Source organism: Notechis scutatus, chromosome 6 (genome assembly GCF_049901735.1).
Source record: "Notechis scutatus isolate UNSWTSFEM ecotype Mainland chromosome 6, rNotScu1.2, whole genome shotgun sequence".
Classification (NCBI taxonomy): Eukaryota; Metazoa; Chordata; class Lepidosauria; order Squamata; family Elapidae; genus Notechis; species Notechis scutatus.
The window spans coordinates 68,092,842-68,107,429 of NC_142014.1; the positions used below are offsets into that span (position 1 = coordinate 68,092,842).

At 37.9% G+C, this 14,588-nt stretch overlaps 1 protein-coding gene across 31 annotated transcripts in view; it reads right to left on the reverse strand.

Moving 5' to 3' along the window:
- Positions 1–14,588, reverse strand: part of MICAL3 (microtubule associated monooxygenase, calponin and LIM domain containing 3) — a 216,465-nt gene that overhangs the window by 87,174 nt on the left and 114,703 nt on the right. For 19 of the 31 annotated variants that reach the window (XM_087968628.1, XM_087968627.1, XM_087968634.1 and 16 more), the window contains exons 12-18: positions 13,411–13,558; positions 13,079–13,275; positions 12,046–12,158; positions 10,938–11,000; positions 7,716–7,889; positions 6,570–6,653; positions 859–957 (exon numbers count right to left, since the gene is read on the reverse strand). In XM_087968628.1, coding sequence (XP_087824754.1) covers positions 859–957; positions 6,570–6,653; positions 7,716–7,889; positions 10,938–11,000; positions 12,046–12,158; positions 13,079–13,275; positions 13,411–13,558 — 878 coding nt within the window. The remainder of the gene's footprint in view (positions 1–858; positions 958–6,569; positions 6,654–7,715; positions 7,890–10,937; positions 11,001–12,045; positions 12,159–13,078; positions 13,276–13,410; positions 13,559–14,588) is intronic. The other 12 variants (XM_087968658.1, XM_087968656.1, XM_087968659.1 and 9 more) reach the window with 2 other exon arrangements.

Below are 14,588 nucleotides of genomic sequence, written 5' to 3' on the forward strand. Positions count from 1 at the left end.
CCAAAAGTGCTTTTTCAAGAGGCAACTGGACTTTCTTGTTTTTCTTTGAAGAAATTACATTTCTCATTCAAGAAGTTTCTTGGATGAGAAGTGAAACATCTTCAAAGAAAAACCAGAAAGTCCAGTAGCCTCTTGAAAAAAGCGCCTTTGGGGCAACCATGACCTGGATGATCGAGAATGTCCATAGACAAGCACAGATATCCAACTCTACCAAGAGTCAGATAAGAACAAATAGATTTTGCTATTATCAAAACAACCTTGCATTAATGTAGCCACAGTGTGTGAGGCTGCATAAATTTGTTTCATAAATGTATGTATGTATATGTTTATACATATGCATATGTATAAAATAAGAAGTTTAAAAAAGAGAAAAATGCCTACAAATTTTCTAGCAGGAAGAACACTTCAACAGGAACAATGCCTCTAATGGTTGAAGGCAAATAGAGTACTTTAATCATAGTAAACAAAAACAAAAACAAAAAAAAACCCCAAACAACAGGCAATCACAAAGATCTTAAACTAAAAATAGAATCAAACTATTTTGAATTTAAATTGCTAGTATTTATTGCCACTCCCAACATTAGCTTTTATTTAAGCTCTGGATGCTATTGGGTTCAGCAACTTATGTATATTACACATAATGGACTACAAGTAGATTCCGTTTAATCATAAGCTACTAAACTGAAATCCAATGTGTACCATTAAGTTTTTTCTTGGGAGGAAAGGGAGAATCAGATCAAGAGATCTTCAGGCTTTTAAGGAGAAACTCAACCCAAGAAGGGCATGTAACCCACTCATTTGAAGAAGCAAGGAGGAAGAGAAAAAGGCAGAAGGACAGAGCATGCAGAATGAAATCACCTGCTGACTGGGGTACGATGGAGAGGAAGTACAAATGGAGGAAGAAGAGAGCATGATCACTTTTTTGGGACAGGTCCGACAACGCTCCTTTTTCCTCATCTTTGTTTTAAAACAATGGAAGGGGAAAACGATAGAACAAGAAACAATATCACCGGCTTTATGTTAATACCCTGCATAGAAAACTCAACATCTTAATTTTTATTTTTTTCGGCAGAGAAAACCAGCCTAGGAACAAAACCTTTTTGTTCAAATACTGACTGCTTAAATCTCAAATTGTGTAGCTAAGGAATATATTTGCGTACCTTTCCCTGCATTTTGCCTGAGCCACGGCTGAAAAATGCATCATCTGGAGCAGTGCTCCTTAAACTTTTGGGGTCCTCCAAAATTTAGATTGTGGCCTTTAGCCACTGCGATGTTGCTGGGCATAATGAGAGTCGCGGGTGAATATACGGGGAAGGAATCAAAACAAGAACAAGTGATTTGAAGCAAATGGACCATGTTTTGTTTCTTAGCTTAGGAGCTAGAACCTCTGCAGAGCAAACTCTTAAAGGGCAGGGTTTTCACTTCCCTTGAAAACTTTCACAAATGTTCACGACAGGTTGCTTCATTTGTCTGAAATGCTCTGAAGTGCTCAAATATAGAATTCTGTGTGCAGTTTCAAAAACACCAAAATGCAGTCAAGCAAAACAAACTGCCTGCCCTATTCTATGCAATGTTGAGCAATTTGCATAAAACAACTCATGCTATTGTTGTTCTGTAGAAATATACTGCTGTTTCCTACTTTTGTATTATTTTCCTAATCCAATAATATTAATTGCAAAATGTAACCAGAATATACAGGTCATACAACATGGGTATATGATCAACTTTACTGCTTGCCTAATGATGATTCCTATCATGAGAGATCATATGATGATGATTGACGTAAGATTCCACCTGGATCTCTAGTTCTCCTAAGCTACACTACACTATAATAGGACCTGACATTTCTATATCTACACATGCTGATCTTCCAAACTTCCTGGTGCTACAATGACTATGTGTTTACAGATGAGTTACGGTGTTCCACAGGAATGTAAGAGACACTTTGCAGACCACGCTGCTGGGTGCCCATCTTTTTCATCTTTCGAAAGCATACAAACAAGATGTCAGTGTGTCAGTCCATACACATGATTGTTCCCCAGCAGTTGACAGAATGCCATGACGTTCAACCTCTGACCGCTTAAGCAAGTCTTCATGATCAGTAATGATTAATAACCTTATTCTTCATAAATATCAGTACAGTTTGTGACACCAAATTCACAGTTGCAGTTTATTATTCTTGTTTTGTATTTTCTTACTTTTGGTCCTGGGCTCCAATCTACCATATCCCAATACATGCATCTAAAGCAGGGCTGCCAAACTCGATTTTATTGAGGGGCGCATCAGGGTTGTGTTTGACTTCAGGGGGCCAACCTGGGGCATGGCCGACGTGAGCATCCTGAACTCCATTTTCGGTTGCGACAGCCTCCTGCAGCCCTCTGCCAGTGAAAACGGAGCTTGGGGTGGGGGGGAGGGCACGCACAGCACTCCCGGTCTCCATTTTTGCAGCAATGGCCTCCTGCAGGCCTTTGCCACCAAAACGGAGCTTGGGGGGATTGCGCACAGTCCCTGAGCTCTGTTTTCGCTGGCAAAAGGCTGCAGGAGGCCGTTGCAGAGACCGGTCCTCCCAAGCTCCATTTTCCCTGGCAGAGGCAACATGGGCCAGTCCTTTGCTGTTTCCAGGGTGGCCCCACAGGCCAAATTTAAGCACTCCACAGGCCGGATCCGGCCCACAGGCCTTGAGTTTGACACCCCTGATCTAAAGTATGGACCATTCCATCAAACTTCTAAAAATGTAGGATAAACTATTTTCTACTTGGGGGTTGGCACTGAGTTCTTGGTTCACAAAAAATACAACGAGGGATGTTCTCTGGGTCAATGCATTAAAGGTAAAAGGAAATTGTGCATGACAGAGTTCACTACTGATGTTCTTCTATAATTATCATTTTACTATTTCAGTTTAAAACGATCCAATGTTGTTGCCAACATAATTTTTATCCATCAAGTAATAAACACATTTGATTATCTTGACACAATGACCTATCATCACAGTTCCAATCTACAACTTCCAGTTTCAAAATTTTATTTCCCCTCCCTCTCCCCCCACACACTTGTGTTATTAGTATGCAAATGAAGAGTAAAGCTGTTAAGTTCAAGATGAAATTGTCTTCAACCATAGAGCAGTCATGTTTATTTCTTCAGAACTATTGCTAAAATTTCCCCCTGACATTGTAGAAGAGTAGATTTAATCTTTTTAATAATGCCCTTTTTATAAAAATAAGAGACTATACTTCTGTGTATACTCATGCTAATAAAAAATGTGAGGATATTTAGAAGTGGTAGAAAGATGTTGAATCTACTTATGGGGGGTGTGGTTTTTTTTTTTTTTTTTTTTTTTTTTTTTTTTTTTTTTTTTTTTTATATTTTATTAAAATTAAAAAGGGGGGGGGGGGGGGGGGGGGGGGGGATATAATAAAATATATTTTTTGGGGGGAATTTTGGGGGGGTGTTTTTTTTCTCGTATATATTAAACTTGTTCAAGGTAAAGCATCAAGTGAATAAGAGAGATAAGATTCTTTTGGTCACATCTTTTTGTGTATTACAATCAAAACACAAAGCCTAACGTCTCAGACACTCTTTGATCTGACCAAAACATATGCCTATAAGCTGAAAGAACACCAAAGAGCTGTTCCACTTAAATTTGCTGCTGTTTCTGTATACAGCTGTTGCTGTATCTTCTGTTGGAGAAAATACCATGCTTCTACATGCTTCAAGTTGGTGAGCAAAAAGATGGTTGACTTGTTCAATGAGCTTCAGCAAAAGTCCATACCATAATTTGTAAGATTCTTAAATGGTAATTTGGAAAACCTTTTACCTTTCATCTTCAAAGCCATATATGCTTCATCTTCAAGAAGAAACTATGTGTTGTGGTTAGCCGGCAGCAGGTGTGGATGGCTGAGGAGAGCGAGGACTCAGATGAGGGGCCAGGACCATTAGGGAATGGACTGCTGCCTTCAGAGATTGTGGGGGCTTGCAGCAGTGATGAGGAGGTTCCCGAGGAGCCTGTGCCAAGTGCATGTGTGCGCAGGGCTGCTCACAGGAAAGAGCAGCTGCAGCAGCATGGGCAACTCGGGAGTAAGGCTGCAAGGTAATGGACCCTCCTTCCAGAATATAAAAGCCAGCTGTGAATCAGATGTTCTTTGTAGGAAGCAAAGACGTTTTGAAACTCGAGCCTCATGGACATTGCAGTATCTAAAGTTGGTATTTGAAGACTCTTGTGTTGTAAAATATTTCTAGGTAACCTTATCTGTTATTCTTGGCAGCCTCGCACAGTTTTGGCGAGACTTGTGCTTATCAAAGTTAATTTGTTTGCAGCAGCCTTTTAACCAGAGATTCGTAAGAATCATTAAAAGGTTTCTGTTCCCTTTGGTTCGTGCTTGTTTTATTGGAAAAGGGTTTGGGTCAGAACACTATGGTATTGACCAGAATGAAGCTCATCAAAAAAATGCCCTAATTAATTTTTTTTCCTGTAATTACACTATCCTCCCTGTGTTGGTTGTAATAAAAATAGAAATTTCCATTAAAGATTGCCTTTTTGGGGTGAAAAGGGGGTTTATGGTGCACATAGAGGAGAGAGAAGACAAACAGTGTTGTTCACAAACGATTACCACATTGTACAATCAGAAGAAAAAAATATAAGAAACAAAGTCATAAGATTTTTCAACCATTGTTAGAAAGACATATCTTCTTTATCTACTGATTTTGGATAGCTTGTGGGATATTTGTTACATTCTTACAGTGTCTTCTCCATTAGCTGGCCACCAAAAGTTCTTCAAATGCTGAAATTTCTTATGATAATTCATCTTGTTCCAGTAACTCATCCTTGATGTGCTTTTTATTGATCGAGAAAGCATAACATCATACTTTAGCAGTATTGTCTTCGCATACGACAATTGTGAAGATTAAGATCTCAAAGCAATTTCACTTTGGTAGCCAGAATCATACCAATGACATAACTATATTTCAGACTACTGCTTTCTCAGGGACTCACCTGAATCTAGGTTAAGAAATTAAACTATCTGCTACAAAAAAAAGTGAAAAACCTTTAAGTCTGAGTTGTATGGATTGGTCCTGAGTCCTGTGCATAAATTCCTCAATAGTAGGAAGTTAAGCTATATAACATGGCAAAGGTTCTACTGTACCAAACTTGGAATTTTAAGTTACACACCAAAAAGATAGCCATGTTGCAAAACAATTTTGAAAATATTCCTTGCTTGCAGATTAATTCCACGTTTCTTGGCTCCGCACATGACCTACGCTGGAAATGAAGCATATCCATCTGGCGTTGTTATGTTCTGTCTGCTATTTTCCACTTCATTTTGCTTTCAGAATGATGTGCACAATTTTGGCCAGAAACAAGTAGGAAGCATATATGTTTTGACTGAGTGGCTGATATACAAATTAAAATATGTTGGTAAATAAGTACAGGAGCATTTCATAATCTGATGTCCTGCTGATGGTTACACGTTAAAGGAGGCTATCCATAGGTTGATAATGATGATGGACAATAACTGCTATAAATAAGCCAACAAGAGATATTCACCAGCAAGAATTTACTGAGCCTAAATAGACTCATCTTCATTTTCATTTGTGTTTTAGGCAGATGCAAACTGAGAAAATATTAGAAGCTCTAGTACTGCTATACTTTTCCTTTAAAATAATCTATATACCTGTTGTATGTGAATGCTTAGGAACAATATTAGTATATTATTAATTCTCACATTAATTTGGGGGGGAGTTGCTCAAATTCTGATGAGAGATTGTTCCCTAACCGATTTCCTTGAAAAATCTATATATTGAATACTAGAATAGTATTAGAATATTAGAATAGGAATCAGAAGACAGAAAAGAAAGTGTTTAATTTCTAAATGATTTCTCCCAATTAAATAACCTTTTTACATTTATACTGTAATGAAATCTCTTTGAAAATTCTTAAAGCTAAAAAAGACCAGCATCTACTAAGTACAGCAAAAATCCATAATGCCAAATGAAATAAACTTTTTCTTATCTGTAACAAAAACAGAAAGATGCATCTTTGGGCAACTGGCCAGTTCCTCTATATTAGGGCAAGAGGGATGCACAATTGGTATATTTCAAAATGTGTGAAGTATTTCTGTCAGGGCTAATTCTCATATCATGTTTGCCAGTGCTGAGGATTAGATCTCCCTCAAGAAAGTTCCTTACAGAAGAATGCCATAATATTAAGGGCTCCCCAGACTCAATTGTAAACATCTTCAAATCATGATTATATATACCGATGGGATAGCAATGCTTCCATATAAATGAAATTACATTTATTAGATGCTTTCACAGTAGTGATCTCATGACTGCTCAAGGTTTTGTTAATAAGATGCGTTAGAAAGGATCTTTGCTATCTTTTCTGTGCTCTCAATTTTACTGATGACTAGAAACTAGGAACCATATATAAGTCATAATTCTTTAGTAGCTCAGACATCTTGAACAGAAAGCAGGGCCTGCATAAAGAAACAGGGGGAAGAGTGGTGTGGGATGGAAAAGCAGTAGCTAATGGCATTGGCAGTGTGACAGCCATTCATTGGGGTTCATTTTACCTGTTTCCACTGAGGTATTGGGGCATGGCGGCCCTGCTCTCGCTGTCGATAGGCAGGATGGCTGAGAGCACTGTCTTGATAAGGCTGGGCAGAATGTTGCATGCAGATCATAACATGCCCAGGATGGTGGGCATTTCCACAAAAGGCAAAAACAGAACTCACAAAGAAACCCACAAAAGGGACGGGGTAGATATTGAATGGGGTGATTCAAAGACAGACATCAAGGGGCGGGGAGGAAATGGAGTAAGGAAAAATTAGTTGGCAAACAAACAAACAAAAAAGAAATATAGAGAAATATTTAAAAATGGAAGGGGGGAAAAAAAGGAGGAAGGAAAACAGAAACTTAGCCACGAGCAGGCCATCTGTCTCCTATTATTTGGACAAGTTATTTGAATCCGTTTAGATTGGAAGTGAATTATCAGAGGTGGGGGGGGGGGGAATCCCTAAAATAATCACAGCACAGATGTTTTAATCCACTCTTCATGCCAACAGTATCTTTACCAGGGTATCACTTGAAATTCTGGCATTCCATTTGCAGCACACTGCAGATTGGACACAATGATCACTGGGAAAAGATACGTGTCCTGTGGTGCTCAGTCAAGTTAAATAAATCCTCAGGATTCCTGGGCAAAGCCAGTTATTTGAACCACTTTCTCAAGCAGAGAAGCTGGTTATGTATTAATGATTCATTGCAACAGCTACTGAAAATTGTCTTCTGTATGTTGAACAGATGGCAATTCATCAAAGATTATTTTACAAAGGAGTTCCCTGTGAAGGCTACATTTGACTCAGGATGAGCACAGAGCCGGAGCTGATGGTGCTCTCAAGCAGTTAGCTTTCATGACCTAGGAACCCGATCAGGCCTCCAACCCCAAATTGTTTCTAGACACTGAGCAAAGAAATGGCAACTTGCCAGCATGCTCTTTGACAGATTGGCAAAAAAACTCCACCAGGATTTTAAAAAAGGCTTCTTTATTCCTAGAAAAATGCAAAAGCAGCTTTTATAACTTGTTTGGCTACAGAGGGAGACTGCATGCCCTCCAATCAAATTCAAATGCACCCCCCACCCCAAAGGCAAGAAGATCCATCCTTTATCAGAGCATTAACTAAAGCCCCAAATTCATCCAATGCAAGGTCCCTTCTCACCTGTCTCCGGAGGCCTGTGGACTGTACAGGGGCGTTCTCCTCAAACTTGGCTAGCAGCTGTGTTGCCATAGACTTCACTTTATTCTGGTTCCCGATAGCAGCATCAATTCTTCTCTCAGTCAGGGCACTTACAAGGGTGGGCCTGTCTTCACGACAGCTTCTGGAAGAGTCTTCCTACAAATCAGTGTCAAGAATAGATTAAGAGATTCCTTTTGGGTGCACGTGAAAATCCCTCTACCCAATTCCAGTTCTGAGCATCATTATGAGTTCTGACACATGTTCTCATTCTTGCCAGTTCAGCTTTGCTTACATTGCCTATTTTCCTCCAAGTTCAAAGTAACCTAATTTTACCATCAAATTCTAAAAGAATAAGTGTAGGTGAACGGTTTATATCAGGGCTGTCAAACTCCCAACCCACAGACCGGATGCGCCACATGCTGGCCACGCCCATGTCCAGTTTAGTGAAGGGGGGGGGAGTCCCGATACATCATATGATGCTGCCGTGACGATGTCAGTTTGACACCCCTGGTTTATATGATCTGAAGAGAAACCAGAGTATAGAGTAGCATAATTGCTCACTATCAGAGAATATGCTGTGCATATTAAATACTAGTTCGATAACCGTGCTTTGCTACGAAACTATGTGGTCGTGTTTAGTTTTGGGGGAGGAAAATAAGAGGGGAAAATTCTGCCTTTGCCTACCAGCATCCATCGGTATTCATCTGGCTAGCGTCCTGTCAGTGTGTGAGAGAGTTGAGGGCTCTTTGGAAATTGAAACAGTATTTGCTGTAATGAGCAAGAAAGAGATAGCAAGGAGCCTAGGCGTGACTTAGCTCAACTGTTCTGTACTAAAGCTGCTTGGTGCTGTGAAACTAAAACTGAAACTCCTCTCCTCTGCTTGTGTTTTGCATTTGGAACAGATTTCTTTTCAGGTGGGGAGAGAGGAGTTCAACTCCTTAGCATCAGAGCATGTTAATAATAATAATATACGAAATACTAATACTGTGATGGTCATTTCAAAAAATCCTTTCTTGGCACCTAGAAGCCAAGAGGAACATACATGCCAAATTTCAAGTTTGTAGGCTTTACAGTTCTGGAGATTTTGTGATGATGCGTGAGTGGTATTTCGCTTTTATAGAGAGAGATTTCAGATCTAATGCACACACACTATTTGATAAAGGCTGAGGAACAACAGCACTCTCTGACAAGGTTGAATCAGCGGCATATATGTAGCAAGATAATCTCATTATATTATATTTGGCTCATTAAATCATTTATTATCAAGCTTTCCCAATTATTACGATCAGTGATTATAGATCAGCTGCTACAAGATTATGGCACTGAAATTTCTCAGCTGGTTTCAAAAATGTAGTGGTTAGAATGTGTTTGGTCTACAAGCAAAAGCCCAGGTTCTTTTCTTTCCACCTATCTTATCTATAACTTTGAGTGTGTTTTTTCAGATCCTCTTGATAATTTGTATATAGAACTTTGATATAATTCATAATACATTACTCTTTACCAAGTTCTACATACTTACCATGTTGACTTTTGCTCATGGGTATACATAATTTTTATTTATTACAATCAATCTTTCTGTTTTTTTCTCCTCTCCTATGGTCTATAGCCGGGCTGTCAAACTCGATGCGTCACACGCTGGCCATACCCGGTTTAGCGAAGGGGGGGAAAGTCGTGATATGTCATGTGTTGCCACGAGTTTGACACCGCTGGTCTATGGCATTTTTAAAAAAAAACAAATTAAAAATGCAAATTCCCTAAATTCAACTAAGGAATGCAAAGAAAAACAAATCCTATTGGTTCAGAATGACAAATGTTAATGTATAATCTTCCATCAGGATATACCCCATATTTTTAAATTTCCCTTCCAAAGATTCTGTGACCAAAGTAAAGTTAGAAATATGTCCCAGGTAAGTTTACACAAGATTATAAACTGCCCAGTCATTTAGGCAAGATGAACAGTGTAGAAATATGATACATAACATTAAATAAATATTCAATCGTGTCCAAGATCACTGTTGGAAGTGAAAGCCCAGAAACACATTTTTCTCCCCATCTAATATTTGTAGAAATTAAAGTTGATGATTAAGCATCTTATAAACTAGATGGCAGCCATTCAATGTCTTCTTAAGGATTAGAAACCCAAGTGACTTTGAGCAAGAAGTTTAATAACAAGGGCTACAGGCTTCTTGCTGTTATAAATCCCAAAACTATGTCAAAAAAATGCAAGATTCTTCTGAGCTCCAGTTAGAACTCAACCTCTTAAAATTAAGTTCTTACTCCTTTATTTACAGTGGTATGTACTTCGCTTATTCAAGTGACTCTCAGTGGTTTACAAGAGTAAATTCAAGATATCCATAAAATCCAAATATTAAATATCTTTTTAAAAAAAACAAGTGCTGTGGCTTCCAAACTCAAAATATTTTCAGTTGCTTCTTAATGTATAAAATGATAGAGGCCAGCCTAAAGCCAGAGAATAAAGGGTCCCACAATGAGTAGCCCATCACTGAGAATGACATTTTTTGGGAGTTCTTATACCTCTGATCTCTCTAGGGGGAAGGTACCCCTGAACAGGATTCTAAAAACTGTAAAGCATAAATATTATCCCGATTATAGTGTGCCAGTATAGGGGATAATCCTGCAAAGTCCAGCATCGAGATAGAAAAATACATATTAATTAAGCTAAAAAGAGCACCATTTTTAATCACTGGAATGTACAGGATGTTGCGAGTTCCAGTTGTCCCAGTTTTGACTGGTGGTATTTACCTAGGGATTAAACTGCAGGAAGATAGTTATTTAAGTGCCAGAGCTGTGCCCAAATCAAAAGAAGTGTGATTTGTTTTCAACCGAAAATAGTTATACTGGCACTCAGAATGAGTGCTAATTGTTTTAGGTCAGGAGTCTGCAACCTTGGCAACTTTAAGACTTGTGGACTTGAAGTCCACAAGTCTTAAAGTTGCTAAGGTTGGAGACCCCTGTTCTAGTTTGACTGTGGTTTGACAGAATCAAACCTGGGATATTTTAGTTCTTGATTTCAAAATTTATTGCCTATTTTGACTGTTGCATTCAATTTCATTTGAAGTAGAAATTACTGATTTAAAAATGCTTTGCTAAGTTCAATGTACTGTGCAAATATATGATCTCCTCTAATTCAAATTAGGTAAGATTTTTTAAATGAACAGGAAAAATGAAAACAGTATTACTTACATCTTCTGACTGGCTGGTTTTCCTCCTCTTTCCTGATCCATCCAGATCTTTCTCCTTTTTATCCTAAGCAGAAGAGAGAGAATTCTGAGTCCCCATTGTTTTATATTTATATTTATTATTCCTGTTTTTCCCATCTGAGAAGAACCCAAGGACCTTTTTCTGAAGTGAGCCAGTGTGTCTGCAACTTTTTAGTTCAACCTATCCACTACAACCTCAGTTGGAAAAATTGGGACAATGTGCCCCCACATTTGATCACCGGCAGTCCTCAACTTACGATTGCAGCTGACCCTGGAGTTATGATCATATGTCACTGCAGTCGTAAGTCGAGGCATCAGATGACCGAACTCTATTTGTTGGCTTTTTTGTGGTTATATAAAACACATGCTGCGGTCATTAAATGAATAAATTTTGGAGGTCTTCTAGTCCAGCTCCCTGCTTAGGCAGGAAACCCTACACCATTTCAGACAAATAGTTATGCAACATTTTTAAAAAAACTTCCAGTGTTGGAGCATTCACAACTCCTGAAGGCAAGTTGTTCCACTGATTAATTGTTCTAACTGTCAGGAAATTTCTCCTTAGTTCTAAGTAAATAATGACAATCTTCCAGAGTGATATAGATAAAATGAATTTTTACAGATGTGCAGACTCTTTAAAATAAGCCATCATAGTCATCCTTCTAGGAGATAAGCAGTGTCAGCACCTGTCACGCTGAGCTTCTTTTCCAAGCTACCCAATATGACACTGAAAAATCACACACCCAGCTTCATATCGAAATACAGCCCTAGGGTTGGATGGCCTATAGGCTAATCAATAAATAATAATGAATTCAGCCCTAGGAATTCAGTACAACTGGATTAGCTAACTTCCATTCAGTTATGCACTGGACATTTAATTAGTTTGGACTTCAATCTCAATCTTCAAGCAAAATATATTATTTCTGAAATATGAGCTTCGTTTCCGAGTTGCTACGAACATTGAGAAAATTATGTCCAATTGATTCATTTGGGTAATTATACAATGCAAATGATATAAATTTGGATTTAACTCATATTCCTTCAAATCACAATCTTATGGAGATTTATCTTTATTTCAAAAACATTGTTATTACCTTTGGTGTCCGTTTCCGTGAAATGGTCTGTCCCAACTTGCTTAGGAAGGAAATTGGTGATTTGGTGTTAGTAATTAAAGCAGCTTTTTCTTCTGCATTCAGTTCCAGATTATCTATAAAAAGCAACAAAAAAATGGAGATATAACAAAGTAAAAAATCTCAGATTTCAAAGTTCAGACTTTGATGTTGGCTCTTTGCGATAAAAGTATAGCTATTTCCACTGTCTAAATTCAGTTGCAAAGTTCCACAGAAGCGAATCCTCTATTTAATCTTTCTTCCATTGTAGGAATTGATTTTCATTGCAATCATTTAAGATCCATAAAAAGACAATGGTTGCCACCCACAATTAGAGATGAGGGCACCAGTGATGCTTAACAAGGAAGGTATTCTTTTTTAAAACATATTTATGTATTCTTTATCTCCAAAGACAAAATACAGAGTATTATTTTTCTGTGATCAATTTATTGTCTTATCCTTACTGCAAAATTACTTTAGCTTTGACAACACAACTACATTTTCAGATATTATTGCTACTAACCATTTGGTTAGGTCATATAAGGTATATATTTTTCACTACAACCTGTTATTCACAACTTGCTCTAACAGAAAGTCTTCAATTTTTCTTCCTCTAGAAGTTCCTACTTCTATTAAGGTCACATTTTTGCCTTTAATATTAAATTGTAACAGAACCAGTTTGAACATTTTTACATAATTAATCAGCAAAGTAAAAATATGACAAAGTTAAAGAGCTAGTCTTGTTGGAAAGACACTATGATAGTAGCAGACAGGTCAACCTTCTATCTCATCACCTCAGAAATAATTCATTCCAGAATGCTTCACAAAATAATGTCCCCATAAGAACAGCTGGGATTCCAGTTTGCTAATTGTATTCACTATATTGAGAAAAAATTAGGCACAGAAAACATTCTCTTTCAGCATCAAAGAAAATAAATTGTTGTATTCTAGAACAAGAGCAGTCAATTCTATATTGCAACTTTCAAAGATTGTAATAGATACATGATATGTATCTTACCATTGGAAGGAAGAGAGTCCTTGAACATTTCATAAAATTGGGTGAGATACATGACCATGGACAGCTTGTCTGGTTCACTAACTGATGCCATATCTCTGCCAGTCATGATGGGAGATATTCCAAGCTCTTTTTCAGCAATGTCAAATGCTAGCTGATTATTCTTCTCAATGTTATATTCATCTAGAGAATCAAAATCTCTGGAAGAGAAAAATACACTTTCTAAATTATAACAAAAATTCTATCTACTATAGCTTAGGAAAATCTAAATATCCCCTCAATTGCCTGACTGAATTTCTTCAAATAGCCATTCACAAGCAAATGCTATTGCTTACATCAAGTCTGGACGAAATCGATGAATAATAGCACACAGTGCTAGACCACTCTTCCATGACATTGTAAGATCTGTTATGTTCACACAAGCATATCCATCTGTTTGCCTCTGACACCAGCCTAGAAGTTTGCTAGAACGGGCCACAGACTCTGAAATAAAAATTGAGATACAGTATTTTAGTGTTTGATGTGACTATGAAAGTAGCATTCTCAATCATTCTGGTGGACAAAGGCCAGTTGTAATATTTGGGCAAGGAACTAAGAAATATAAGGTAGCAGCGATATATTATACATATGGATTAAGCTAGGTTTTGGGGAGGAATTTGATAGTTGTCTTTCCCTTTTTAAATTATTTCTGTTTCCCAATTCAAAATGGCCCATGAACTGTGACATCAGCCTTCAACAATCATGCTTAGCTTGGGCATTGAAAATGGAACTCAAGTCAACATGAAGTCCCAGAGCTATAGGCTTTCCCTCCTCAATATAAATCAATTTTATTCTGACTGGTTCTCTTCATATATACTGAACTAGAAATTAAAGAATTTCATGTCTATCTATATACATAAAAGTGAAATACCACTCACGCATCATCACAAACCTCCAGAAACAAAAAGCCTACAAACTTAAAATTTGGCACCTATGTTCCTCTTGACTTCTAGGTGCTCACTAAGAAAGGATTTTTTGAAATGACCATCAGAGCATTCGTATTTCCTACATTATTATTAACACACTCTGATGCTAAGGAGTTCTACTCCCCCCCCCACATTAAAAGAAATCTGTTCCAAATGCAAAACACAAGCAGAGGAAAGGAGTTTCAGTTTTAGTTTCACAGCACCAAGCAGCTTTAGTACAGAACAGTTGAGCTAAGCCACGCCCAGGCTCCTTGCTGTCTCCTTCTTGCTCACACAGCAAATACTGTTTCACTTTCCAAACAGCCCTCAACTCTAGCCAGATGAATACCAATGGATACTGGAAGGCAGAGGCACCATTTTTTCCCTTAGTTTCCTCCCCAAAAACTAAGCTCGACCACATAGTTTTATAGTGAAGCACGGGTATTGAGCTAGTATTGTATAACTAAAGGATATATTGACCTAAAGGGCATGTTGGCCAAGAATTTTGAGCGCTGTAATATAACAGTTAATAGGGCATCACATTAGGAAAGATTGCTTATAAGAGTTAC